Source organism: Anomaloglossus baeobatrachus, chromosome 1 (assembly GCF_048569485.1).
Source record: "Anomaloglossus baeobatrachus isolate aAnoBae1 chromosome 1, aAnoBae1.hap1, whole genome shotgun sequence".
In the NCBI taxonomy this organism is placed as follows: Eukaryota; Metazoa; Chordata; class Amphibia; order Anura; family Aromobatidae; genus Anomaloglossus; species Anomaloglossus baeobatrachus.
Window position 1 is genome coordinate 371136804 of NC_134353.1, and position 27117 is coordinate 371163920.

Consider the following 27117-nt stretch of genomic DNA (forward strand, 5'->3'; position numbering starts at 1 on the left):
TCACATTTTCTGCTTTTCTCTTAACTTCCAGCTTTTCAGAAAACTGTGAATTGGAATATTGCCGCCAATCAGGAAGTTTGGGTCTGGGTAATGGGGGAACATCCATCAGACAAACCATATGATGTCATCTGTGATGAAATTATCGCTGAACGTGCCCGCATGCAAGCAGAAAAAGAAGCTAAGGAAAGAAGGTAAAAAGAGTTAGTTTTTTACTGGAACTTTTAAGAGGCTACTTAACTTTTTAAGCATGTGCCTAAGAACTAACAGGCACGTAGTTCGTACCTGCTTTTTTTTGCCCGGCGCCGATGTGTGCCAGCATAGAGCAGACTGCTTCTGCTGATAATTCAGTGACTTCAACTCATGTCATGTCAACAGAGCAGCTTCTTCTCTTCAGCTTTGCTCTGTTGACAGAGTGTGACTGCCAACATCATGCTGATTGACTGCTGGCTCCCCGCTGCCTAACTGCAGGAAGCCAGCTGTTAATCAGTCAAGCTCCATCAACAGAGCAGCAACTACCTGCCTATTAGTTTTTAGGCCTACAGTCCCTGACAGAAGTTCTGTCGCTTATCCATGTTATGTAAATAAAAGCTTATAACCTGACTTTAAATTCATCCATTGGTTTCAGAAATTACTCTTTTGAAAGCTAAAACCCTCCTAAATTTGGTTTAAGGCTGCTTTACACGCTGCAATATCGTTACCGATATCGCTAGTGTGCATTCCCGCCCCCATCGGTTGTGTGTCACGGGCAAATCGCTGCCCGTGGCGCACAACATCGCCCGGACTCGTCACACTACTTACCTGCCTAGCGACATCGCTGTGACCGGCGAACCACCTCCTTTCTAAGGGGGCGGTTCGTTTGGCGTCACAGCGACGTCATAGAAGTGGAGCGGTGGAGATGAGCGGGACGTAACATCCTGACCACCTGCTTCCTTCCTCATTGCCGGAGGCCGCAGGTAAGGTGAGGTTCCTCATTCCTGCGGTGTCACACATAGCGATGTGTGCTGCCGCAGGAACGAAGAACAACATTGTACCTCCAGCAGCAACGATAATTGGAAATGGACCCCCATGTCACCGATTAGCGATTTTGAACGTTTTTGCGACGATTAAAAATCGCTCATAGGTGTCACACGCAACGACATCGCTAACGCGGCGGAATGTGCGTCACAAATTCCGTGACCCCAGCATGTAAAGCGGCCTTTAGGTTATGAAAATAAAGTTGCTGAGATATTGATCATTTCATGAACACTGAAAGGTCAGATTTTGGCGAGACAAAGTTTTATCGCCCACAGAAAGTAATGTGAAATTCAAACAAATAATTAACTTCTAATACAAAGATATGTTGCATAACATTGGTGAATGATGTTGTGGTGCTATTATAGCCATATTTAATATATTGTGTGACTTCCATGAGCTTGAAGGACTGCAACCATGCGGTTCAACAATGATTCATACAATTTATTGATGAAGTCATCAGTAATAGCAAAGAATGCAGTCTTACATGCCTCCCAGAGTTCATCTAGATTCTTTGGTTTTGTCTTCCAAGCTTCCTCTTTCATCCTACTCCAAACATGCTCAATGATGTTCATGTCTGGTGACTGAGCTAGCCAGTCCTTGAGCACAAATAAGGAATTTAGTTCAGCTCACCATTCCAAAGCAGGTATCTCCAACTTCTGGCCAGTGCACGGAACAAGTGGTTTGGCTTCCACAGCTGAATAATCAGTCACATCAAGAGGAGGAGGGGAGGAGAGAAGATCCAGCACCGATGTAATAAAAAAAAACTTTATTCAAAATTCATAAAAAAAGGTACTTCCAAGCAAGTGCAGAATATATTTACCTTAGACGCGTTTCAGAGAAAATAGACTCCTTGAACTGGCACATCAGACCACTACGAAAAAAAGCTTGATAAGATAAGTCTCATCCCATTATCTCTCATGATCTCATTTGAATAAGATTTGAAAAACATCACAGAAAAAGAAACAGCCATTACCAACACAAGACCAGATTACTAATGCACTAACAAGATGCAGCAGCTACTATTATAAAGGTGGGGGCAGCACAGGGGCAAAATGCTAATGAAACATCTGATTAATTAATGGAGGAGGTGGTTGCTACGTGTGATGCATAGTGTTTGGCTTACAGTCATACTATTAGATCAGGCTGGCTGCCCAGCACTATATAAGTGCATCCCACAGGACAGACACCCCAGTTCTCCCAACCTTCACTAAAGGACTTGGGGGGAGGGGGGGCAACTTTATTCAAATAAACTTTTTATCTCTTTTTTTAACTCTACACTTGCTGGGTTAGTAATGGGGGTGTCTAACAGACACCTAGCTATAACTAACTCCTGGGCTTGACGTCAGTTGTGAACTCACAGCTGACATCAACCCAAAAGTATTACCTCAATTGCCAAAGCATTAGAGCAATCACAAAGCACCAGAATTAGCCCAACTAATGGATGCACCACTTCTTGGGCCGCCGGAAGCCGGTATTTTTAAGCCAGGAATAACCATGGGCCTTCCCAGTTTGATAATACCAGCCTGCAGTTGTCTGCTTTACCTTGGCTAGTTATCAAAAAGAGGTTGATTCCACCTTGTTTTTTTAAATTATTTTAAAAAATAATTAAAAAAAACAGAGTGAGATCCTCTCTATTTTTGATAACTAGCCAAGGTAAAGCAGATAGCAGAGGGTTGCAGGCCCCAGCTGTCTGATTTGCCTGCCCTGGTTAACAAAAATAGTTGTGAGCGCATGTAATTTTTTTTTCTTAATTGTTCACTGCAGTGTACAGGCATCTAATGCATGCAATAAAGCTTTTTGAGTCGTCAAAAAAAGGTAAAAAAACAGTGCCATATGCCACTACCCAGTATATACTTAATTCTACAACATTCTAACATAGCATAAGGGTACAAAGCAATATTCTATACATCAAACGTCTATGCTCTACATATAACATATTAGTTGAAAAAAGTCAAACTAGAAAGAATGGTTTTTAGAGGCAGTATATCAAATTTTAACTAGCAATCCTACCTTCATTAAATATTTAAAACATCAATTTTAATTAGATACGTTTAAAAATGCAAAATAATTCCACACCGTGAGTAAATACACATAACCAACATAAACAAAAAAATTTAGACACAATGAGGCCACAGTTGGGGACCTCCTTATATGCGGAGTTATTGTGGAATTCTCGGTACTATATATCTAGATTAGGGCACAAAAATCTAAATACACCCTACATCAATCTGTCCGCTACCTGTCAATGGAGATATAACTTACGTTACACGCACCCTAAAGTTAAAAAGGTGCCCCCATTCCACGGCGGCTAGCCCTTGGAAGCTGCCCCTAAACTCCCTTACTAGTACAGATATAGGCAGTTTAGGTATATAAATAATTATTCAAAAAATAGTCACTTATCATAAACATTCTTACGGCTGCTAACACAAATACAATCCGCAAATGAGTCCACAGGAAAAACTCATGAGGCCACAATTGGAGACCTCTTCATATGCGGGGTTATTGTGGGAAACTTCAGTACTGTCTATCAAGATCAGGGCAAAAGGATCTAAATACACCCTACAACAGTCTGTCCGCTACCTGTCAATGGAGATATAACTTTCGTTACACGCACCCTAAAGTTAAATAGGTGCCCCCATTCCGCGGCGGCTAGCCCTTGAAAGCTGCCCCTAAACTCCCTCACTAGCTCAGATAAAGGCAGTTCAGATATTTAAATAATTATTCAAGATGGTCACTTATCTTAAAAGTTCTCACAGCAGCTTTTCCACATAAATATAGTCCGCAATGAGTCCAAAAAGAAAATTTGACGCGTTTCCCCCCATTAGTGTATATTGGGGTTCATCAGGAATTTAAAGGCACAATCGCCTGTGGAATAAATAATTCAATTAAAAATCCTGTCCCAAAAAGATACCTCTGCACAGATGGAGGTTCCCCATATCTTATTACGTACCGTTCTGATGTTCAGCTGCACATGTGGCAGCAAGAGTCCCTCAAAGACGGTGCTTGTGGCAGACCAAGTCATATCATGACCTGAAGCTCTTAAATACATTCCCTAATGGCAAGATACAACCCACCTGGATCCGGGCCGCCCACTCTTCATGGATACCTGGTTTGTTTATATGTCAGGGCACCCCGTTCCATCAGAGTCTCAAACAGACCGCCGACCGGGTGGTATCACATAATGAAGCATGTGACCACTCAGTCCCGCCCCCTTTCGTTATTCACTATGCTGATGTACTATCGTAAGTTATTTTATGTTAATAACCGGCCTATTCAGGCTGTCATTTACCTCCTCTGCTGGTGCTATATCCATAGTCCTATTTTGTATTCTCATAGTGGAGCGCTGTATGGTTTCAGAGATGAGACCGGCCGGGCGGTATCATGTGATCGGACATGTGACCGTCCGGTCCCGCCCCATTACGTTATCCACCATGATTACATTATGTCGTGAGAAGTTTTGTACTTGTAATCAGCCTAAACTGGGTGGTATTGACCTCCTTTGCTAGCGCTATATTCATACTCGTATTTCATGCTATTATAGTGGGGCGCTATAGAGTTTCCAGGGGGGCTGATCAGATGCTATCCCATAACCAAACATGTGACCGCCCAGTCCCACCCCATTACATCATCAGTTGTAGAGATCTTATATCATAATTTATTTCATGATAGCGTTCGATCCAGGACGATTAATATTGGCCTTCTCAGCTGTCACTCAAACATTAGTTATACTTTTCTGTTATTAGACTATAAATAAGTCGAGGGGCGGTGTCATTTGATCATCACATGACCACTTTTATCCCACCTCCCTCCATATTCCCAACAACGCTCTCCAGATTTCTATATTATGTCATAAGATATTTCAGGGGCATTCAGCCCAGTCAGGTTACTAATACCCTCCTCTATTATCGCTAAGTCCTGTATTGTGTTTTATTTTGTAATAGTGAAGCGCTGTGCGCTCCACTATTAGCTCCAGAGATAGATCAGTGAGCGGTATCATGTAATCATCACATGACCGCTTTGTCCTGACTACCTCCATATCGCTAGCAACACAGTATAATTGTCATCAGAGCGAAGCAATTCACATTAATAATTTACTTTTATAAGGAAGCACAGCACTGCCTCAGGGGTCAGCATTCTATATTAATCATCTGACAGTCATCATATCCCTATCAATGTTATTATTATAAAGGATTTAATATTTCCATTGCTTATTATTTATTTATATTATGTCATATTACATTAATTTATATATGGCATATTAGATGGCCAGTCCTTTATTTTTCTATTTTTATCTTAAGGAGAGATAGGGAAGGAGGGGGGGGGGGGGGGAGGGGAGATCTGGGAAGTATGCCATTTTTTTAAATTTATTTTTTTGTTTATGTTGGTTATGTGTATTTACTCACGGTGTGGAATTATTTTGTATTCTGAAAAAAGTCAAACAATAAAGCACAAAAAACTGCTATAGGTTAAGGGGTAAGGGAAGGAGGGGATAGGGAGTGGGAATTACAGGCCCAAAGCTTTATAAAAAGACAATACTCATGGAGGAGAAGGGGAATATTCTCCACTTCATCCTTGCCTCTGGTGAGCTTTGGATAGTCTTTGGCTTTTACAAATCGAGCAGGAGTCTCTCCAGCTGATGCTCCCTCAGGAACCGATCAATGTCTCCAGAGAACCAAGTTACTAAAAACCCTACAAGTAGTCGTGATCTTCAGTCTTTGTAGATATCTAAATCTGTTAAGTGTGTACTTCACATGTCAATGCTTTAGAATTAAACCTTGACTCCGGAATGTCTGACTGAAGGCCTGTGACCTTCCCCAACAACACCCTACCCCCTAGGGTTCTTATCTAAAATAAACACAAACACTGTGTGACGTTGGAATATAAAGGCCACAGCAGCCCCATTTATTCATAACATAAACATCAGCCATGTAACAATACAACTCTTCATTGAAGAACCCGAAAAGGAAGGGGGGGGTACCTGAAGGTTAACCAAAATGTTCTTTGCAACATCAGCCTGTCTCCTGACCCTCAGCCGCAACACACCGACTCGAGAGCCCAAGCCAGATGTTGCCCCCACTACGTCCCGCTGAGACTCAACCCAGCAAGGACCCGTTTACCAAACAATTGCACCGCTAGAGGTAACCCGCTCCGGCACTGGGTTCCGTCCTCTCCTCTGTGCAAACCCCCACCTTCAGACACCCCCCTCCTTTCCGCCGCTGCGACAAATACGATCTTCCTTCTTTTCTTCATCGATGTCGAATCCACAATTAGGGCGGGCGGGCGGGAACGATTCCAGTCACGTCCAGGTAGGAATGGCCCACCCCCCTCTGACCTGCCCTATATACGACCCCCTATAGCCACCACCCCCTGACCAATCACACTGACCCCTGATCCTAACTGCCCCTTAGCACCACCCCCAAATTTCGCGCCCAAACTGACTTTCTCCATTAACCCCTTATTAACCCTATGGCCTGGCATCCCTCCTAGTCATGTAGCCCTCCCTTAAGCCCCTTCGGGTCAGCAGTCCGGGCTCTTCCTTGACTCCGGAATGTCTGACTGAAGGCCTGTGACCTTCCCCAACAACACCCTACCCCCTAGGGTTCTTATCTAAAATAAACACAAACACTGTGTGACGTTGGAATATAAAGGCCACAGCAGCCCCATTTATTCATAACATAAACATCAGCCATGTAACAATACAACTCTTCATTGAAGAACCCGAAAAGGAAGGGGGGGGGTACCTGAAGGTTAACCAAAATGTTCTTTGCAACATCAGCCTGTCTCCTGACCCTCAGCCGCAACACACCGACTCGAGAGCCCAAGCCAGATGTTGCCCCCACTACGTCCCGCTGAGACTCAACCCAGCAAGGACCCGTTTACCAAACAATTGCACCGCTAGAGGTAACCCGCTCCGGCACTGGGTTCCGTCCTCTCCTCTGTGCAAACCCCCACCTTCAGACACCCCCCTCCTTTCCGCCACCGCGAGCTCGCATGACCCCTTGTGCGCGCGAGTCCTCCCACACCAACAAAGCCTTCTCAAGCCCCTCCATCAGCCCTAAGGCCCAAATATCATTTCCCACCGAATTTAAATGGACCCCGTCCCGGCGCAACAAGTCGGCGGACGCCGCTTCCAACTCCGGGTGCCGAACAGAGACACCCCCAACCCGGGAAATGAACCGCCCAATCTCCCGATTCACTTTACTTCGCGCCCTGTTTACTGCCTCCACCGACCTGGCGTGCCGCCATGTCAGCCGCGCAACCATATCCGACCAGACAATTACTAGACCCGGGTGGGAAGACAGGAGCCGCAGGCAGTCACATTTTATGTCTTGTATCAGGTCCCTGGAAGCCCGGAGACCCAGGTCATTCCCACCCGCGTGTAGTACTACCACGTCCGGTGCTCTGTCCAGCTGCGAATGGTGGCGCCAGGTAGGCAACACCTCACTCCACAGCATGCCCCTGACCCCGATCCATCGCACAGTAGCCTTTTCTCTGGGAACCCCCAACTGGCGGCCGTCCGGTCGTATTCCCGCACGGAACGCCCCCCAATACACGTATGAATGGCCGAGCACCCACACCAACAATGGGAAACCTACAAAACAAAAGGTGACAACACAACAGGGGAGAGGGGGAGGGGGGGGGAGGGGGGGGGCACAAGGAAGAAAATGGGTAATGATTACCAAACCAATACAGCCCCCGACCCCCCCCCCCCCTCCCCACCCATAGCTAACAACAAGTTCGGCCGTACGTAAGATCGAAACCTGGCCGAGTCCCATCGTCCAATCTTACGGAGAGCCTGCGCGCCCAGACCCCAACGAGCCGCCTGAGTCGCAGCCCCAATCCGAAAGGAGTGCGACGCGAACTCAGCCTCGTTGAGACCGCAACACTGCAGGCACCTCCGAAAGATGCAGACAAATTGGTAACTCGACAAGGCTGACCCGTCCTGGTGGGACAAAAGGGACCCCGGGCGAGCTCCCCTCACCTCTAAAAACGCCGACAGCCATCTGACAGGGCACTCCGCTAAACCAGGTACACCCCATAGTTCCACCATCCGACCTCTACCCAGCTGGTCCGTCTTTGACCGTCTCAAGCAACACCGCACCACATCCATACCGCATTCCACGTCCTCCAGCAACAAACCTCCGTGACTCCTCGTGTTTCTGCTCACCAGTTCACTAATTCTAAACGCCCCAAAGAAGGCCAAAACAAAAGCGGTCCCGAACAACTGGCATTCATACTCCGAACAGCACACCCGAGGCAACACCGACAACAGCTTGCCCAGCAGCTCAAAAGATACCGGGCGCCGAAGGTCTCGGCGCGCCCCCGCCCTCCGGTAACCCTTCATCACCTGGCGCACCCAGAAATCCTTCGTAACGTCCTTCCAGCCCAATAACTTGAAAAAGAAGGAAATGCCCGCTAACCTGCCTGCCACGGCCGACCACGAAAGGCCTTCTTCCTTAGCCCTGCCCAACATAAACAAAACTAAATAAACTCTGTCACCTTCAGATACATGACCTCCCACCTCATCAACCAACTCGAGCCAACGGTCCCACGCTGAATTATAGCTGCGCCACGTACTGGGTGCCACCGAATGTCGGATCAATTCCCAGGCCGGCTGCAAACCAGGTCCCACAACCAGACGGGCCATACGGTCTCCTGCTGCTCCGCGTCCGGCGCCAGCATTCGAAAGCGGTCCCACTGGAAGCGAGATAAAGCATCAGCCACAGAATTCAGCACCCCCGGCACATGTACAGCGCAGACCCACAAGTTCAACTCCAGACATTTCAGCACCAAATGACGCAAGAGGTCCACCACCGGGGGGGAATCAGCTGTCAACTTGTTAACACACTGAACCACCCCCAGGTTGTCACACATGAAACGCACCTTCCTGTCTTTCAAATCCTGTCCCCAAACCTCTAAGGCCACGACAATAGGGAAAAGTTCCAACAGGGCCAAATTCCTAGTCAGACCGCAAACCCGCCACGAATCCGGCCACCTGCCGACACACCATCTCCCCCCAAAATATGCGCCAAATCCACTGGATCCCGCCGCGTCCGTATACAGCACCAACTCCTCATTTGACACCACCTCACGAAGCCACAATGACCGTCCATTGTACAGCTGCAAAAAACGGGACCACACTCTCAGGTCCGCCTTATGCTCCACCTTCAAACGCACAAAATGCAAAGGGTGCAACACACCGGTGGTGGCTTGAGCCAAGCGACGGGAAAAAACTCTCCCCATCGGCAATATTCTACACGCAAAATTCAACTTCCCCAACAGGGACTGCAAGTCCCGTAAACGAATCTTCTTGGCCTCAATGGCCCCTTGAACACAACGCCTCAAATCCACCAGCTTGTCCTCCGGCAAGCGGCACTCCATGGCAACCGTATCCAGCTCGATACCCAGGAATTTCAAAACCGTAACCGGACCCTCCGTCTTCTCCGGCGCCAACGGAACGCCAAACCGGCGAGCAACCTGCTCCACTGTCCGAAGCAAAAGGGAGCACTGCGAGGATCCCGCAGGCCCCATGCACAAGAAGTCGTCCAAGTAATGCAACACTGAATCTAGACCCGCCTCCTCCTTAATTACCCATTCCAAGAAACAACTAAACTTCTCAAAATAAGAACATGAAATTGAACAGCCCATAGGCAAACAACAATCTACATAAAACTTGTCCTCCCACCAACACCCCAACAGGTGAAAACTGTCCGGGTGCACCGGCAACAGGCGGAAGGCCGCTTCTATATCCGTTTTCGCCAACAGCGAACCACAGCCCAACTTCCTTAACCATTCCACGGCCTTATCAAAACGGACATACGAAACCGAAACCAGCTCAGGATCAATACCATCGTTCACCGACCGGCCAGTAGGATAGGACAAATGGTGGATGAGCCGGAACTTGTTAGGTTCCTTTTTTGGGACCAACCCCAACGGGGACACAACCAAGTCCGGCAATGGAGGGGCATCAAAAGGCCCCGCCATCCGTCCTAGCTCCACCTCCTTCCGTAACTTATCCGCAACAACCTCACCATGTAGCCGCGTCGACTGCAAATTTTTTAAACGAATCTCTCCCGTCTTAACCACTGACGGTATCTTGAAACCAAAACTAAAACCGTCAATCAACAATTCCGTCGATCCCCGGTCCGGGTATCTACTTAGAAACGGCGCCATCCGATCTACCCTCACCGGGGTCCTCCCTTTTTGACGAAGACTCCGCGGCCTTTCCTTTTCCCTTCCGGAAGCACTTAAGGTGACTGTGGGCGCCACCACAGCCCGAACACTCGTGCTTGAACCGGCAGGAAGACCCAAACCGGCATTCCTTCTCATTAAACTGCCAGCAAACGCCCTTTTTGGGCCCCGACGAGGTGCCAAATGATCCCCCGCCGGTGCCCCCTGGAAAGGACTGTGATGCCGACTTCGGCGCAGCCATCAGCCGCATCCATAGACTAATTTCTTTGTGGTCCCACCGTAAACTGGGTCTGACCGCCTTCCTCTGGCGAAACTGCTCGTCATATCTTAGCCAAGCAGTCCCCCCATAGGTCCTATACGCCTCACAGATAGAATCCAGATAACAGAAAAGCGCTGTACAGTTATCCGGAGCCTTTTCCCCCACCACACCGGCCAGTATCACAAAGGCCTGCAACCAGTTCTGAAAAGTGCGGGGAATAAGGTGATAACGCCGCCGTTCTTCCTCGTCCTTTTTGCTCTCATCCGGTTTAACCCGATCCAGATTAAACTTTTCCAACGGAAGCAATGAGAATATTTCAACATATTCATCCTTCCATATTTTTTCCCTGGTCTCCTGCTTCAGATGCGCCCCCAACGGGCCATCAAAGCAAACGTACACTTCCCCTCTCGCCTTGTCATCCAATCGAACAATGTCCACTGCAGCCGCAGCTGCGGCAGCGGGAGCCGCAGCTGGGGCCGCGGGAGCCGCCACCACCGGCTCACCAACCGCATTGCCACCAGCAACCCCTCCAACCGCAGGAGTCGCAACCTCCTGCCCCGTCGCTCCCTGCCACACCAAGCTAGGGCCCCCCACAGGGGCAAACAAACCCCTAACCAACCTCAACAACTCGGATGCCACACTGCCGTCACCCGTCACCACATTCACGACCCGCCCGCCACTCGGGCCACCAAGTAAACCACCCGTACCACCAACCACATTCACGCCCTGCACGCCATCCGTATCACCAGACACACCATCCATAGCCAAACCAGGTGCACGAGAAATAGAAGAAACCGTGGTCTTACCAGGCTGACTCCGAGAAGATCCCGAAACAGCCGTCACATGTTCTCCGCGTCGCACTCCAGCCGCCTCGCCGACCTCCACGATCTGGTCCCCGTTGCCGTCCTCCGCGACGTCCTCCTCCAGGGTTGCCTCCTCGTCCTCACTGGACCCAGGCCCAGGGAGCCCGCCGTCCGGCAGACTCGACCTTAGGTCCCGTCCGCCCGCAGCACCATCCATCCTCCGCGACGATCCAGACGCTGGCTCCGCCACATAAACGCCGCCTGGGGCATGCCGTCCGGCATCCCCGCGTGCTCCAGCTGATCCCGACGCCGTCCCATCGTTGTCCCTCCGCTGCGATCCCAGGCCGGGCCCCGCTGATCCGGGCCGTCTCCGTACGGACTCCCCCGCCGCCACTGGGACCCCATGCTCCTGCATGGGCCCCGCTCTGCTCCTAAACCTTGCCGCCGCCGCCACTGTGGCCTCATCTGCGCCCCGCGATCCCGCTGGCCCACGCAACCCAGCTGGCCCCCATGACCCCGCTGGCTCATACGACCCCGCCAACCCACGCGACCCCGCCGACCCACGCGACCGCGCCGGCCCACGTGACCGCGGCGGGTCAGGTGACCGCACCGGGTCAGGCGAGCCTGCCGGATCGCGAGGACGCGGCGGGACGGGTAAGTACGCGGGGTCACATGACCGCGCACGGTCAGGTGACAGCGCCCGGTCAGGTGACATCGCCGCCCCACGTGACCGCGCTGCCCCACGTGATCGCGCCGCCCCACGTGACCGCGCCGCCCCACGTGACCGCGCCGCCCCACGTGACCGCGGCGGGTCAGGTGAGCGCGCTCGGTCAGGTGAGGCCGCCGGAGCACAGGGGGACGCCGGGTCACGCGAGCGCAGCGGGCCCCGTGACCGCGCCGGGTCAGGTGACCGCGCCGGGTCAGGTGACCGCGCCGGGTCACGCGGCCGCGACGCGCGCGTCACTGCCGTGCGCCGCGACCCGGAAGAGGAGGGGAGGCCGGCCGTGTCGCTCACCGCCCCGTTGCCTTGGCGCCCGCGGCCCGACTTCCGGCCGGGGCCTCGCGACGTCCCGGCTCCCGGATCCACCGCCGCACATCCACTCGGGCTCCGTCTCCGCCGCCGGCTCCTCGGCGTCATCTCCGGGCTGAGGCGCTCTGGGGGCCGAGTTCTTCGCTGCCGCTTCGGAGGCAGGGGGGTCCCATCTTCCTCGCCGACGCCGGACCATCGCTGGAGCTGCTCGTCCATCCAACGCTGTCCACGCTGCTCCGCCATCCTCTTCATCTGTGCCATGAAGTCCTCCATCTTCGGGATCCAGCCACAACGATTCCAGTCACGTCCAGGTAGGAATGGCCCACCCCCCTCTGACCTGCCCTATATACGACCCCCTATAGCCACCACCCCCTGACCAATCACACTGACCCCTGATCCTAACTGCCCCTTAGCACCACCCCCAAATTTCGCGCCCAAACTGACTTTCTCCATTAACCCCTTATTAACCCTATGGCCTGGCATCCCTCCTAGTCATGTAGCCCTCCCTTAAGCCCCTTCGGGTCAGCAGTCCGGGCTCTTCCTGTGCCACTTGTTCATTGCTTTAATGGCCACCTATAAATGGCAATAAACCACCTAATATAATTTGACAGTCTGGATTATCTGACAAGAGCATGCAACATCTAAAGTCTAGTTAAAATATTTGACTATAGAATACTGAAGAATGGTCTTGTGTTAGATAATCTGAACTGCTATACAAGATATGTCTGGAAAAATAGGAATGTATGTAGTCAGAATGATTCAGAATGCTGTAATGATGAAATGGAATACAGTGGACATCATTCAGGTGTTATGTCACAAGTCTCCACTAATAATAATAATAATAATCTTTATTTCTATAGCGCCAACATATTCCGCAGGGCTTTACAATTCAGGGGGATCATATACAAACAAATAACAGTTATAGAAGATACAATATTTAAAGGGAAAAAAGGCAACCCTGCTCCTGAGAGCTTACAATCTACAGTGAGATGGGGGGGGACAAGGTACATGTGCTTATTTACAATGACAATCCAGCCATCTCAAGAAAATGGGGCATAGATAATGGCTTCCTGGACCAGTTGGCCAGAGCCTTGAGATACATTTGGGTGCCATGGAGTTTGACGTGGGGTTATTTTCTGATAAGTTGTGGAGGGATTAGGTGAAATTAGTTCGGCTAGGGAGTGTGATAGGCCGCCCTAAAAAGATGCGTTTTTAGGGTGCGTCTGAAGCTGAGTAAGTTGTTATTCATCCTAACTTCTTGGGGTAGAGCGTTCCAGAGGTTTGGTGCAGCTCGGAAGAAGTCTTGGATTCAGTAGTTGGAGGTTTGAATTAGTGTGGATATTAGTCGAAAGTTATTTGCAGAGCGTAGAGAATGGGTGGGGTGATAGACAGAGAGGAGGGTGGAGATGAAGGGGGGTGCTGCACTGTGGAGAGCTTTGTGGGTGAGAACAAGCAGTTTGAATTGGATCCTGTGTTATATGGGCAGCCAGTGCAATGACTGGCACAGAGCAGAGGCATCCGAGTAGCGGTTAGCCAGATAGGTGACCCTGGCTGCTGCATTAAGGATGGACTGTAGAGGAGAGTCTAGTTAGGGAGAGACCAATTAATAGAGAGATACAGTAGTCAAGGCGAGAGTGGATCAGGGCCACAGTGAGGGTTTTTGTCGTTTCCAATGTGAGAAAGGGTCGGATTCTAGAGATGTTCTTGCGGTGAAAGTGGCAGGAGCGGGCAAGAGATTGTATGTGGGAGGTGAAGGAGAGATCAGTATCAAGTATAACACCCAGATAGCGAGCTTGCTGCCTAGGACTTATCGTTGTGCCGCACACAGAGAGGGAGATGTCAGGTTTAGGAAGGTTGGGAGATGGAGGGAAAAGAAGAAGTTCAGTTTTGGAAAGGTTAAGTTTCAGATAGAGAGCAGACATGATGTTGCAAACTGCAGTCAGGCAGTTACTTGTGTTCTGTAGTACAGAGGGGGTGAGCTCAGGGGATGAGGTGTATAGCTGTGTGTCATCAGCATAAAGATGGTACTGAAAGCCAAATCTGCTGATGGTCATTCCAATTGGGGCAGTGTAGAGGGAGAAAAGAAGAGGACCGAGGACTGAGCCTTGAGGGACCCCAACAGTGAGAGGAAGAGGAGAAGATGTGGAGCCAGAAAATGATACACTGAATGAACGGCCAGAAAGATAGGAAGAGAACCAGGAAAGAACAGTGTCCTTTAGGCCGATAGAATGGAGCATAGAGAGAAGGAGATGGTGGTCAACAGTGTCGAAGGTGGCAGAAAGGTCAAGAAGAATAAGCAGAGAGTGGTCACTGTTACGTTTTGCTGTCAATAGGTCATGGGTCACTTTGACAAGGGCAGTTTCTGTTGAGTGTAAAGGGCGGAAGCCAGACTGTAAAGGATCTAGAAGAGAGTGAGAGGAGAGGTAGCGGGTGAGACGAGAGTAGACCATGCACTCCAAGAGTTTAGAGATGAAAGGGAGATTGGAGACTGGTCTGTAGTTGCTTGTGCAGGACGGATCAAGAGACTTTTTTTAATAATGGAGTAATGATAGAGTGTTTGAGAGAGCAGGGGAAGATACCAGAAGAGAGAGAGAGATTGAAGATTTTAGTTAGGTGAGTGTTGACAACCGGAGAGAGGGACTGGAGAAGGTGTGAGGGCAAGGGATCAGTAGTGCAAGTGGTAGGACGAGAAGAAGAGAGGAGCCTGGAGACTTCCTCCTCTGTGACTGGGTCAAATGTGAAAAGTGAGCTGGATGGGATATGGGGAGGGATGGGATTCACAAAGCTTGGTGGCTGGGAGCTGATCTCTCCCACTACCACTCATGTGACATCAAAGGCCATAAATGAGTTCATTGTATCCGCTCCATTTATACCTTATGACTATGAGTCAGTGTTTAATCATTGCACAAAGATATATCATAGAAAAAGTACAATCAAAAGATTTATTCTGATCCCTTTTCACTGCATTGATTTTAGCCAAAAAATATCAGTGCAAAATCTCAGATGACTTTCACACGTCAGTATATTGGCATTCGTAAGCTACAAGATACACATCTTTCTGTTATAATTTTTATTTGCATATGACTCACTCACTGTTTTTAGCTTACTGATGCAAAATTTGGAGCAAAATTGAATGTGAAAATTGAGTTTTTAAGTGTTTTTTTTTTCTTTTTTACCTTGAATTGTTAACAGTTCTACAATTTTTTTTAAGGTAATATAGGTAAATTTGTCATGTCTCTTTTTTAGAGCATTGCTCAACAGCTGAGTCATCAAAATAGATTTTTCTTTAGGGATACCCTTCCAGACAGCTATAAGCCCCTATTCATCATGATTTTCTCACCAGTCTTGATGAGGGGGCATGATGGAGTCAGACGCTTTTGATTCATTAAGAGGCACACACCTCTTTGCCTCAGGAGCATCTGATGAGTGCTGTGCACCTCTGACTGGTGTAAAATTTCTGATGTCATAAATTAGACAAACTGTGGCATCACGTCACTGCTGAGCCAGGAACTCTGTATATAGTGTATAGTATACAAGTAATACAGTGATCACCAGTGACATTATACAAAGGAGCTCTGTATATAGTGTATAGTGTACAGGAAATACAGGGATCACCAGTGACATTATGTGCAGGAACTCTATATATACTATATAGTGTAAGTGTATAGGTAATACAGTGATTTAGCAGTGACGTTTGTAGATTAAGTCATTCATCTTCACTTTTCTTCTTCATCCATCATAGACCACTATCAATTCTTCCTGACAGAACTCTGCTCTGCAGAAACTAACACAAAGTCATCTATAACAGATCACTTCTAAAACATTCCCACTTTTTTCCTGACATCTACAATGCGTCAGATAATAATGAACAAAAAAAGCGACATAGTGTCACCCTACACAAAATAACAGGACCTCCATTTTGTTCCCCCATGGAAAACAGTATCCTTAAAAGTCAAATATATTAGAGTAATAGTAATGTCTCTTAATTGGTCCTTACAGTACTTATGTCCTCCACTTGCCACCATAAAGCAATAATCTATGTTCCTCATTCTAGACCCCATATAGTAATTATGTCACCCATCTTGGCTCCTTTCTGAAATAGTTTGCTTAATTCTGGGCCCCTTCCTGTACTGTCCTCCATCCTGACCCCTCTATGTTATAATGTACATCATCCTGATCCTCATATGTCCCCCATCCTGGTTCCCATATAATCCCCCATTCTGATCAGCATATATCAAACATCCTGGTCCCCATATAATCCCCTATTATTTTCCCCATATAAGTCCCCATCTTGGTCCCCATATATCATTCATCCAAGTCCCCATATGGTCCCCCATTTTGATCTTCATATGTCATCGAACCTGGTCCCCATGTAATCACCCATCTTAGTCCCCATATGTCATCCATCCTGGTCCCCATATAATCCCTCATCTTGGTCCACACATGTCATCCATCCTGATCCCTATATAATCCCCCATCTTGGTCACCATATGAATAAAACAATTAAATAGAATAAAAAAAAGATTTTTTTTACCTGTCCGAGGTCCAGCAGCATACTCTTCTTGCTTTGTAGGTGGTACGGATGGACTGGCACATGGCAGTGATGTCAAACGCTGACATTATGTGCACTGACGTCAGCTGTCGGCCTTTGATAGCCCAGTTTTCGATGCCGATAACTTGCAAGCTGATGTCAGTTGCTGGCCACTTATAGGCCAGCGGCTCATGTCAGCAATGTGTGCGTTGACTATTTTAATTAGTGTAGTGCAGGAAAGGTTTTCTGCACTGTGATATATTTCAACTGAATGCGTGTCCGAGGATGCACATTCATTTGAAACTAGCGGGCCACCAGAACCAGGTCGGGGCGCTACTTCTTGCTGTTTCGGGGAATCGGCTGCAATTTTAACAACCAGAGAGAACTGGATGAGTCCCACACCTGCTCCTCACTCCAAGTTACACCCCTGTTTAGGGATCTAGTAATATATCAAAAATTTGTAGTGGACCTTGCCTGCTGTGGCCAAACTGAGACCTATAAAAACTCTGTTACAATTAGTACTAAATAGTAACAATCATTTAGTTTTTGCATACAACAATAGTACACATGAAAATAAGAAACTTTGCAATATACCTTATCAGACATGTCTGCTTCTTTCCCCTCATGGACTTATCTTTTATTGTCAAAATTCTCAATTCACAAATAAAATCTTTCTTTTGTGAGTATAGACTTTCTTATTACTGACATAGGAGATGTCAGTTGGCGTTCATACAGTTCTATGGAGAGCTGTAGCTGTCATTTCAGGGGAACTTGCAACAGAATGTCTCAACTCTAGCCCCTCACCTCTACATAGAATTTTAAAAGCACCAACTGTCATCCCTTATCTCATTAATGGGCAAATCTCTCTTCTCTGAATATAGATTTTACCCATGAATAGAGATGATTGAACTCACAAATGTTCAGGTTCGGCGGGTCCAGCCGGATTTTTTTTAAATCCAATTCAGGATCGGACTTGAACTCAGACATCTACCAAACAACATATAAGTCTACTGGGACCCGAACATTGTGCTGTAAAATGGTGGTAAATAGGGCTAGGGGGATTAGAGCAAGAGCGTTACACTTGCCAAGTCTTCCATGCAGCTGTAGCACTACTTCCTGGTCTGCTCATTAACCCTCAAACATATTCACTGCTTCCCCCGCACAGCAACAGTCCCGGCGTGTGATTGATTGCCGTCAGACGGTGCTTCCACCCTGTGTGACAACGTCTGTGATTGTTTAGAATCACACTCACAGCCAGCGTCCCTATAGTGTAAAAGTGAATAAATTGGCATAGGGTCACCCCATATTGTGATATCCAGTACAGATAAAGCATGTGGCTACAGGCTGCAGCCCCTAGCAGTGCACTTATCTTGGCTGTGTATCAAAATAAAAGGGACCCTATGCGGCTTTTTTTTTAATTACTTAAATAAATCATTTTTAAAGCTATGATAAAGCGGACCGCTGGGGGCTGCTATTCTCAGACTGGGGAGGCCCATTGTTTTTGGGCCCCTCAGCTTTAAAATAACAACCTGCACCACCCAAAATTGCCGCACCCATTAGATATGACAGTTTTGGCACTTTACCCTGCTCATTCGATTGCCCTGGTGCGGTGGCAATCGGGGTAATATAACTGGCTAATGACAGCTCACAGCTGCCACTAAGCTCCAGATTAGCAATGGAAAGCATCTATGAGACCCTCATTACTAATACTGTAAGTAAAAATAAATAAACACTGAAAAAATCCTTTCTTTGAAATGATATACAAAAAAACCCTCCCTCTTTCTCCAATTTTATAACCCCTAGGCATCCAGTTACGACATAATCCACACGAGCACCCATGACAATCCTTGTTCTGCTACATAGTGAAGTCGCAGCATATAGGCACATTAGAAAACATGACTGCCTGCTATGGCTTCAGGCAGAGATTGACTGAGGCACAGCTGTGAATGGTGACATCACTCAATATACCTGCAGTCACAGCTGGAGGTTCTCCAGGTACCCCACCTGTGACCACAGGTCAACTAACCTCAGGTGACCTCATTGATCTCAGTGACCTCACCTCAGGTGAACACATACAGTTCAATGAGACCATTCAATTTATACACCAAATTCCTTCACTAATATTGCATCTCACGGCAAAAAAAAGCATCAAAACGCAGGGTTGTGATGTCATGTGAGCCCCTCGTCCAATCAGCGCTGGTTTCCTTCTTCCCACCTTTGGACCAAAAGAGTTAATCAACAGGAAGTGAGCCCTGTGGCAGCTGCTTATTTCCTGTTGATTGCTGGTTTGTAGTCACTACAACTGAAAGCCTGATCGCTCCTGCCATGTCTGCCTCACAAGTCTTTATCTATGGGTGAATGAATACAGAATCTGACAGCACAGCACACCATTTTTTCTATTACGTATTGCTGTACCAATCAGATTTTGTTGACGAATGGATGCACTTTTATTCCTTTTAACATTTGTAACATTCAGAATTTAAATTGTATATCGCCACCTACTGGCCGTGGAAAAAATGTTTTTCCATTGTAAACTTCACTGGATAACCTTTTGTAGGTGTGCCTACCCATGTCTAGGCAACTGTGCAGGCTGAAGGGGTTAAATAAGGCTAGGTCTTTTATGTTCGCCCAATTATTGGTTCAAGTGTGATTAGAAATAATTGTAGTTAGGTGACTCAGTACTTACTGTGACTGCTGTGCTTTATCTCTTCCTGGCCAAAGGTTGTGAGGCAGCAATAGTCTCTTAAGTTTGCAAAAGTTTTTATATCAAAGTAAACATTTTATATTTACCAAGCAAATAGCATTGTAAGACATAGCATCTAAATGCTGGAAATCCCTGGTATAGGAGAGAATTCATTCAGACTAGTGCTCGCTACTTATTACTTTTTATGAGCTGTCTAGTTCAGCAATACTTTCTAATAAAGCCACAAAATGAATGTAGTTGCTATTACATCACCACCAAGTGCAGTTCTGAAGTAATACTATTAAATGAGGCCATTTTATGGATGCGAAACTGAGGTGTGTATCTGAACATTAGACATTAAAGACCTTTCTTCCAGAGCAGAAGATTGCTTCTAAATTCAGAGGCTTAAGGGTACTTTACACACAACGAAATCGCTAAAAATATATCATCGGGGTCACGTCTTTAGTGATGCACATCCGGCGCCGTTAGCGATATCGTTGTGTGCGACACCAAGGAGAGACGATGAACAATCTCAAAAACGTCAAAAATCGTTGATCGTTGACACGTCGCTCCTTTTCATAATATCGTTGGTGGTGCATGCCGCAGGTTGTTCGTCGTTCCTGCGGCATCACATATCACTATGTGTGACACCGCAGGAACAAAGAACATCTCCTTACCTGCGTCCACGGGCAATGAGGAAGGAAGAAGGTGGGGGGCATGTTCCAGCCACTCATCTCCGCCCCTCCTCTGCTATTGGGCGGCCGCTTAGTGACACCGCAGGGACGTCGCTATGATGCTGAACGCAACTCCCCCTTGAAGGAGAGATTGTTCGGCGGTCACAGCAACGTCACTGAAAAGGTATGTGCATGTGACGCTGCCGTAGCGATAATGTTCACTACGGCAGCGATCACCAAATGTCGCACGTACAACGGGGGCGGGTGCTATCGCTCACGACATCGCTAGCAATCGCTAGCGATGTCGCAGCGTGTAAAGCACCCTTTACTGTTTCCTATAAAAGGGTGGGTGTGAATTGCCAGAGTCTGGATAAAATTACTTTCAGTTTTAATTTTTACTACCTTTGTCATTTGCTAAAAACTATTTTAATGTAGCTTGCATCCAATCTCAGTGTAATAGCTACATGTACACAAAACCAAACAGACACATTAGATAAAAGTGATCCAAAGCTGTTGAATTTAGGGGGATCTGTGGACCATCCTATGTGCATGGGGGCCTCTCAGTTAAGAAATAATCATTTATTGAAATTTCAATGGCCAATCCTTTTGATCAGCAAGGAGTCAAACAAAAAGATCACCTGTTGAACATCACTCAGGTAAGTTGCGGTCACAGCTGCAGGCTCCCACGGTCCTCCATCTGTGATCATAGGTAACCTGACCCCAGGTGACCTCAATGAACTCTCACTTATTTCACAAACCTGCATCTCCTGCGGTATGATGCGGTAGTGGTGTGGGGTTTTTTTTTTTACAGGAGGTGTACATTGGGTGCAAGAATGTGGTGTAAAAATTTCAGCACCAAATCTACAACTCTTGGCAAAAAAATGCACAAAAATTGTTTTCAGGCCATTTTGGTGCAGTTTTCCACAAGGAGTTGCACATTTGGTGCTGAAATCAGGTGCAAACATTTCAGCACCAAATTTGCACCTCCTAGAAGAAAACTGCACCAAAATGGCATGAAAACTGATTTTTGCCAAGAGGTGCATATTTCATACTGAAATATTTACACCATATTCCTGCACCAAATGTACACCTCCTGGCAACCCCCCCCCCATCACTACTCCATCATAACACATATGCGGTATTTTACCAGGAGGTGTAGGGTGCAGGAATATGGTGTAAAAATTTCAGCATCAAATCTGCATCTCTTGGAAAAAAAACACAGTTTTCTGCCAGGAGATGCAGGTCTGTGAACTCAGTGAGAGTTCATTGAGATCACCTGGGGTCAGGTTACCTGTAATCATAGGTGGAGGACCGTGGGAACCTCCAGTTGTGACCACAACTAACCTGAGTGACGTCACCACTGATCGCAGCTCAGTGTCTACCTGAACTTCACAGCGGGCAGTCATGTTCCTTGATAGCACGCTGTGCCTTCAGTAATGTAGCAGAGCTGGAATCGTCATGGGACCTCATGTGGATTCCGTCAGATCTGCAGTGGTGTTTTGGGAGTTAATAAAATGGTGAAAAAGGGTGTTTTTTGTCTTTTATTTCAAATAAAGGATTTTTTAGGTGTTTGTGTTTATTTACTTTCACTTACAGATTAGTAATGTGGGGTCTCATTGATGCCTGCCATTACTAATCTAGGGCTTAGTGGCAGCCGTGGGCTGTGATTAACTTCTTATTACCTGATTGCCACTGCACCAGGGCAATCGGAAAGAGCCGGGTAAAGTGCTGGGATTGTCACATCTAATGGATGCGGACAGCTGCATGCTGCAATTTTTAAGCTGGGGGCTCCCGATAACCATGGGTCTCAAAAGCCTGAAAATACCAGCCCCCAGCTGTCGGCCTTTATCATGGGTGGATATCAAAATTGGGGGGGACCGCACCCTGTTTTTTTAAAAATGATTTATTTAAATAATTTTAAAAAAAAGACACATATGGTTCCTCTTATTTTGATACCCAGCCAAGATAAGGCATGACTGGGGGTTGCAGCCTGTAGCTGTATGCTTTATTTGTACTGGGTATCATAATATGGGGAGACCCTACCCCAATGTTTTTTTTAAATGTATTTATTTTTACTGTTAAATATAGACCCACAGATCGGGTCTGTGATTGGAAGCGTCAGACAGGCTGTCACTCAGGGTGGGGGCCCATCTGAGTGCAACCAATCACAGATGCCGATGGGTGATGAAAGGAGTGCATATGCAAGAGTCTAATGTGCGGCCCCGGAAGTGAATGGGCCACCACGGAAGCAGTTATAGCCAAAGGCTCAATATATATAGCCCCATTTGTGTTATTATTTTTTCTTTATTTTTTCTTTATTTTTTTGTATTACCCAAGTTGCGGACCTGGATAATTAGCCAGAATTCCCTGAGAACTCCAGGCCCGTGTCCCGCACCCAGATGCTTTTGAAACCGCGCAGATCCAAATTTTTACAGTCTTGGTCCGCCCATCACTATTAAAGAGTCGTCTGTGTGAACGTTTACAATCATTCTAGAAATTTTGGAGTAATTTCATTACAGATAGTAACTTTTCTAGTGCATTAGTGCTTATATATGACTTTCTGTCCCACAGGAAAGCAGAAGAGGAAGAGTTATCCAAGCTGTCAGAAGCCTTGACACTGCAGACACAAACACAAAGTGAAACAGTGGAGACATGGAAGCAAAATGTTGAAAACAAAAAACCTGCCAAAGAAGAAGCCACAATTGATCAAAAGATAAATGAGGAAAATCAGGTAAATAGCAAACATGTTTCATCCTGGGTGGGGTGAACATGACGTGACACACAGTGCAATCCTCTGTTGAAGGTTTTATGGTCGCACTATTTAGTTTTACAGAACATTAATAATTATATACCTAGTATACCTCTCTTTCTGTTATGCAAAGTTTAACAATGTTTGCAACGTGTAGTATTTAGTATTCATTGTGTATATTTAGTACAAAATGTAACAGTACCAGTATCTCACGTGTAATAAATAATTGGGGGTGGAAAGATCAATATCTTCCTTGATTAAATAGTAACTTATAATTTTACCAATCAATAGTGCACATGAAAATAAGCATTTTTGTAATTTATGTTGTGGCGCCCCTGACCTGGTCAGGCACCACTGAGTACTGAACCCATGCTGGGTCAGTAAAACACAGGTAATCCAGAAGGCTGACCGGGGTGTGGACACACAGGCGCATAGTAACCAGGTCTCCCACATTGACCTTTGAAAGGACCCCTGGGGAATCCAGGAGGGGGCGTGGCCTCCATCTCCACTCAAGGGGTGTAGTAGAGAGGCTGGTTGCTAAGTTGCGAAGGCAGGCACAGAGGGGAGGAAGTAGTGAGCGAGTCAGTCAGTAAAGCTGAGGGAGAGCAGTCGCAACGAGGAAACCTGGAGGCTGTCACTAGTCAGACACCGCAGGTGCAGTGGTTGTTGGCGGGGGAGAACGGTCACCTTGTAGTGCCGCCCGAAAACCACCTGATGCCGGAGTGCAGAGGGGTGGCTGAGTACGGGGACTGCCAGGTGAACCAGGCCCGCATGTGGTTACAGGTCCCCAGAGCAGGGGCCTATTCAGTTGGCCTGCTTAACCTGCAGGTGAGGGCACTTCATGCCCTTCACCAAACCACCACAGAGTTCGCAGCCACGTAGCAACGAGAGGGCCCATAGGAACAAAAGGCAAGCAGCCGGAGTTACCTGGTCCAGGCTACAAGCAAACGGGCCGAAAAGGGGAGAACAGGCGGAAGCAACTTCCCTGGGTGACCCCATAGGACTACAAGTCTGGTTCACCACAAAAACTAAAGGGCTAGGAAGGCGAGTCAGCAGCCACCCTCTAAGTCAGCCTGAAGGAGCCTGATTCCCACTGTGAACATCACAGCATCGCCCGGGTTAACTCACAACTGCCACCTGAAGTGAGTAAAAACCCTGAAAGACATTCCTCCTGTGCGTGTGAGTTCTTCTGCGACCTGTGGTACTACACACCTTCACCGGGCCCTGGGTCCAGCCTCACTCTCGGGAGGCCACCACATCTAACTGCACCCACCATCAGCCCCAGGTGTCCCCTAAACTGCAGTGGCGGACGCCCTGACCTCAATACCGAGAGTGGCGTCACGAATCCCATACAAGTCAACCTACCTATGACCAGAAGGACCCAGGACGTGCAGTCCCTGAAGACCCTGAGACGACCTGAAGGTAACGGGGCCACGGGGCGGCACAATGTCATCAGAAAAATCTGCTTTTTTCTCCTCCTGGACTGATCATTCATTCTTAAAATTCTCAATTAATGGGTAAAATCTGTATTCAGTGAAGACAAAATGTTGCATTACTCAGATAGTAGATGGCAGTTAGTGACATAAAGTTCTATTCAGAGGGAAAAGGGGAGGATTTAGAGTCATAGCTCCTCCCTTCTTTTCTGCTCCTCCCCTCTACATAGAAATGCATGCCTACCAATCCAGTTGTCCTACTTCTACGGGCAGGATTAGGTTCATGAAGATGTGTTGGACACACAGTATAGACGCTGTTTTGTTTAGTATTGTGATAATCAACATTAATTTTGCTGAAGTCATGTCGAGTTTCTGTTTTTAGGCAAATTTCTGGTAATCCACATTTTTTGTAAAACTCCAAAATGATTATGGAGATACACAGTAGGGCCTGAAATGTCTTCTTGGGTAACACAAGTTATGGACATTGGGTTTAACCACTAAAGTCCAAGTCATCTATACAGTCTAAACAGCATACTATGCTATGCTGCATTCTGATAAGGTATATGTAGTGCCTCTGAACCCATCAGGGCACTACAAGGTACTACATCCAGCCAAAGATGCAGGGCCTAACCCCAGGGATCTGGAAGAATAGTGACGGTAACAGCAAAACACATTATAATTGCAGTTTTCCCCCATCCCAACAGACTGGTGAAAGACTAGAAATGGACCCAATGGGTGGCCACCCAGGGGTGGAGCGGATCCAGTCCACTAGACAACAACCAGGTGGGAGGGGACAACAGTTAAGGGTGCTTTACACGCTGCGACATCGCTAACAATATATCGTCGGGTTTACGGTGTTTGTGACGCACATCCGGCGTCGTTAGCGACACCGCAGTGTGTGACAGCTAGGAGCGACGATCAACGATCGCAAAAACGTCAAAAATCGTTAATCATTGACATGTCGCTCCTTTTCATAATATCATTGGTGGTGCATGCCGCTGGTTGTTCGTCGTTCCTGCGGCATCACACATCGCTATGGGTGATACCGCAGGAATGACGAACATCTCCTTACCTGCATCCACTGGCAAAGAGGAAGGAAGGAGGTGGGCGGGATATTCCGCCCGCTCATCTCTGCCCCTCTGCTTCTATTGGATGGCTGCCGTGTGATGTAGACGCAGCTGTGATGCCGCACGAACTGCCCCCTTAGAAAAGAAGCGGTTCGCCGACCACAGCGACGTCACAGGGAAGGTAAGTCCGTGTGACAGGTGTAAGCGATGTTGTGCGCCACAGGCAGCGATTTGCCCGTGACACACAACCGACGGGGGCCGGTACGCTCGCTAGCGATATCAATAGCGATATCGCAGCGTGTAAAGTGCCCTTTAGAGTTAGCAAGTGGAAATGAGAGGAGACGGATGTAACTGCTCTGACACGGGAGTGTAACGGAGACCTGAGGGCCTAGGCGTGTGGTTCCCGGAAGAGTATGGCGAAGTACTCCCGGAACCATAGCACTGACGGGGCACAGAGCCCTAGGTCAGACAAACGCTCCAGGCGGACCTGATAAAAATCTGCACAGTGAGGGGACCATCCAGGACCTCACTGACCTTAGACGTTCGTGGAGCACCAGCAGTAACGGGAGAACCTAGGACCGGAACAGGGTTCACACTGCCCGCCGTACGGACCAGAGACTGAGAGACAAACAGGAGGGGACCCCAAGACGCTCCAAGCCATGGGGGCACACTAACTTGAGAAAGGTGCAGGGGAAAGAAGCCATCAGGTCACCAACCGGCACTGGGACTAAGGGGACCAGAGGTGAATACCAGCTTTCCTCTGGGTACCAGTTACCATCTACTGTGAGTAAAGAGAACCAGTTAAACCGTAACCCTTTGCGTGGCCTACCCTTCATTCCGTGCCTAACTCCATCACCTAACCCCCTGGGGCCCCGGCCCTACTTGCGGAGGGCCCAACATCCAGGCTGCCATCACATCAGCCCCAGTGGAACGACCCTGCAGCGGCGGTTCCATCACCATAACCTCAACCCACAAGTGGCGTCACGACAATAACTTTATTAACTATTCCCCTGTATATAAACCCCTTTTAAAGTGACCCCCAGGGTCACGGAATCAGGCAACGGCCACCCAGTGACACATCCCAGTAGTACACTGCCCGGAACCGAGTAACCAATAGCCCTGGGCAGTACATATACATGTATAAGACATTATTATGATAGGTACAGTCTGCCTATGGTTGAGCACCATTTGATATGGATACAATAATGGTGGGCAGTTGTGGTTGTAAATTGTTTCTGTAACTACTGCAAGATTATCAACAAATGTTTCCTGATTATCGTGCTGTGTAAACTGGCTACCGATCACCCGATAAGCGCTCATTCGTAAGGTGAAAACCTCTTTTGACTTGCACTGAAGATTATGGCTCTTGCTCTTGTGTGAACAGCCTATGCACTGTGAACGATCTGTTACAGATCTGAAGTGGGGTCAGTCTGTGTAAATGGATTATTAAACGACCGTCAACCACCAATCATGTTGTTGTTTGGCAGTGGTTAAATGCTGTACATTGTGCAGTGAAAATGGACTCTGTAGAAGACCAAATCAACTCAGAAACTGCTGAAAACGCGCGCCGCGGCAAATTTTTAGGCCACGCCCCCTAACCACACCCATTTCACAGTCACGCCCATATCCACTCCCCATCCACACCCATTCAGCACGGACACGCAGGCGGGCCTCCAGCACGG

General features: G+C 47.7%; 1 protein-coding gene across 1 annotated transcript in view; it reads left to right on the forward strand.

Annotated features, from left to right (window-relative positions):
• Positions 1 to 27117, forward strand: part of SH2D4A (SH2 domain containing 4A) — a 164918-nt gene that overhangs the window by 54055 nt on the left and 83746 nt on the right. The window contains exons 3-4 of the mRNA XM_075337814.1: positions 32 to 191; positions 22758 to 22917. Coding sequence (XP_075193929.1) covers positions 32 to 191; positions 22758 to 22917 — 320 coding nt within the window. The remainder of the gene's footprint in view (positions 1 to 31; positions 192 to 22757; positions 22918 to 27117) is intronic.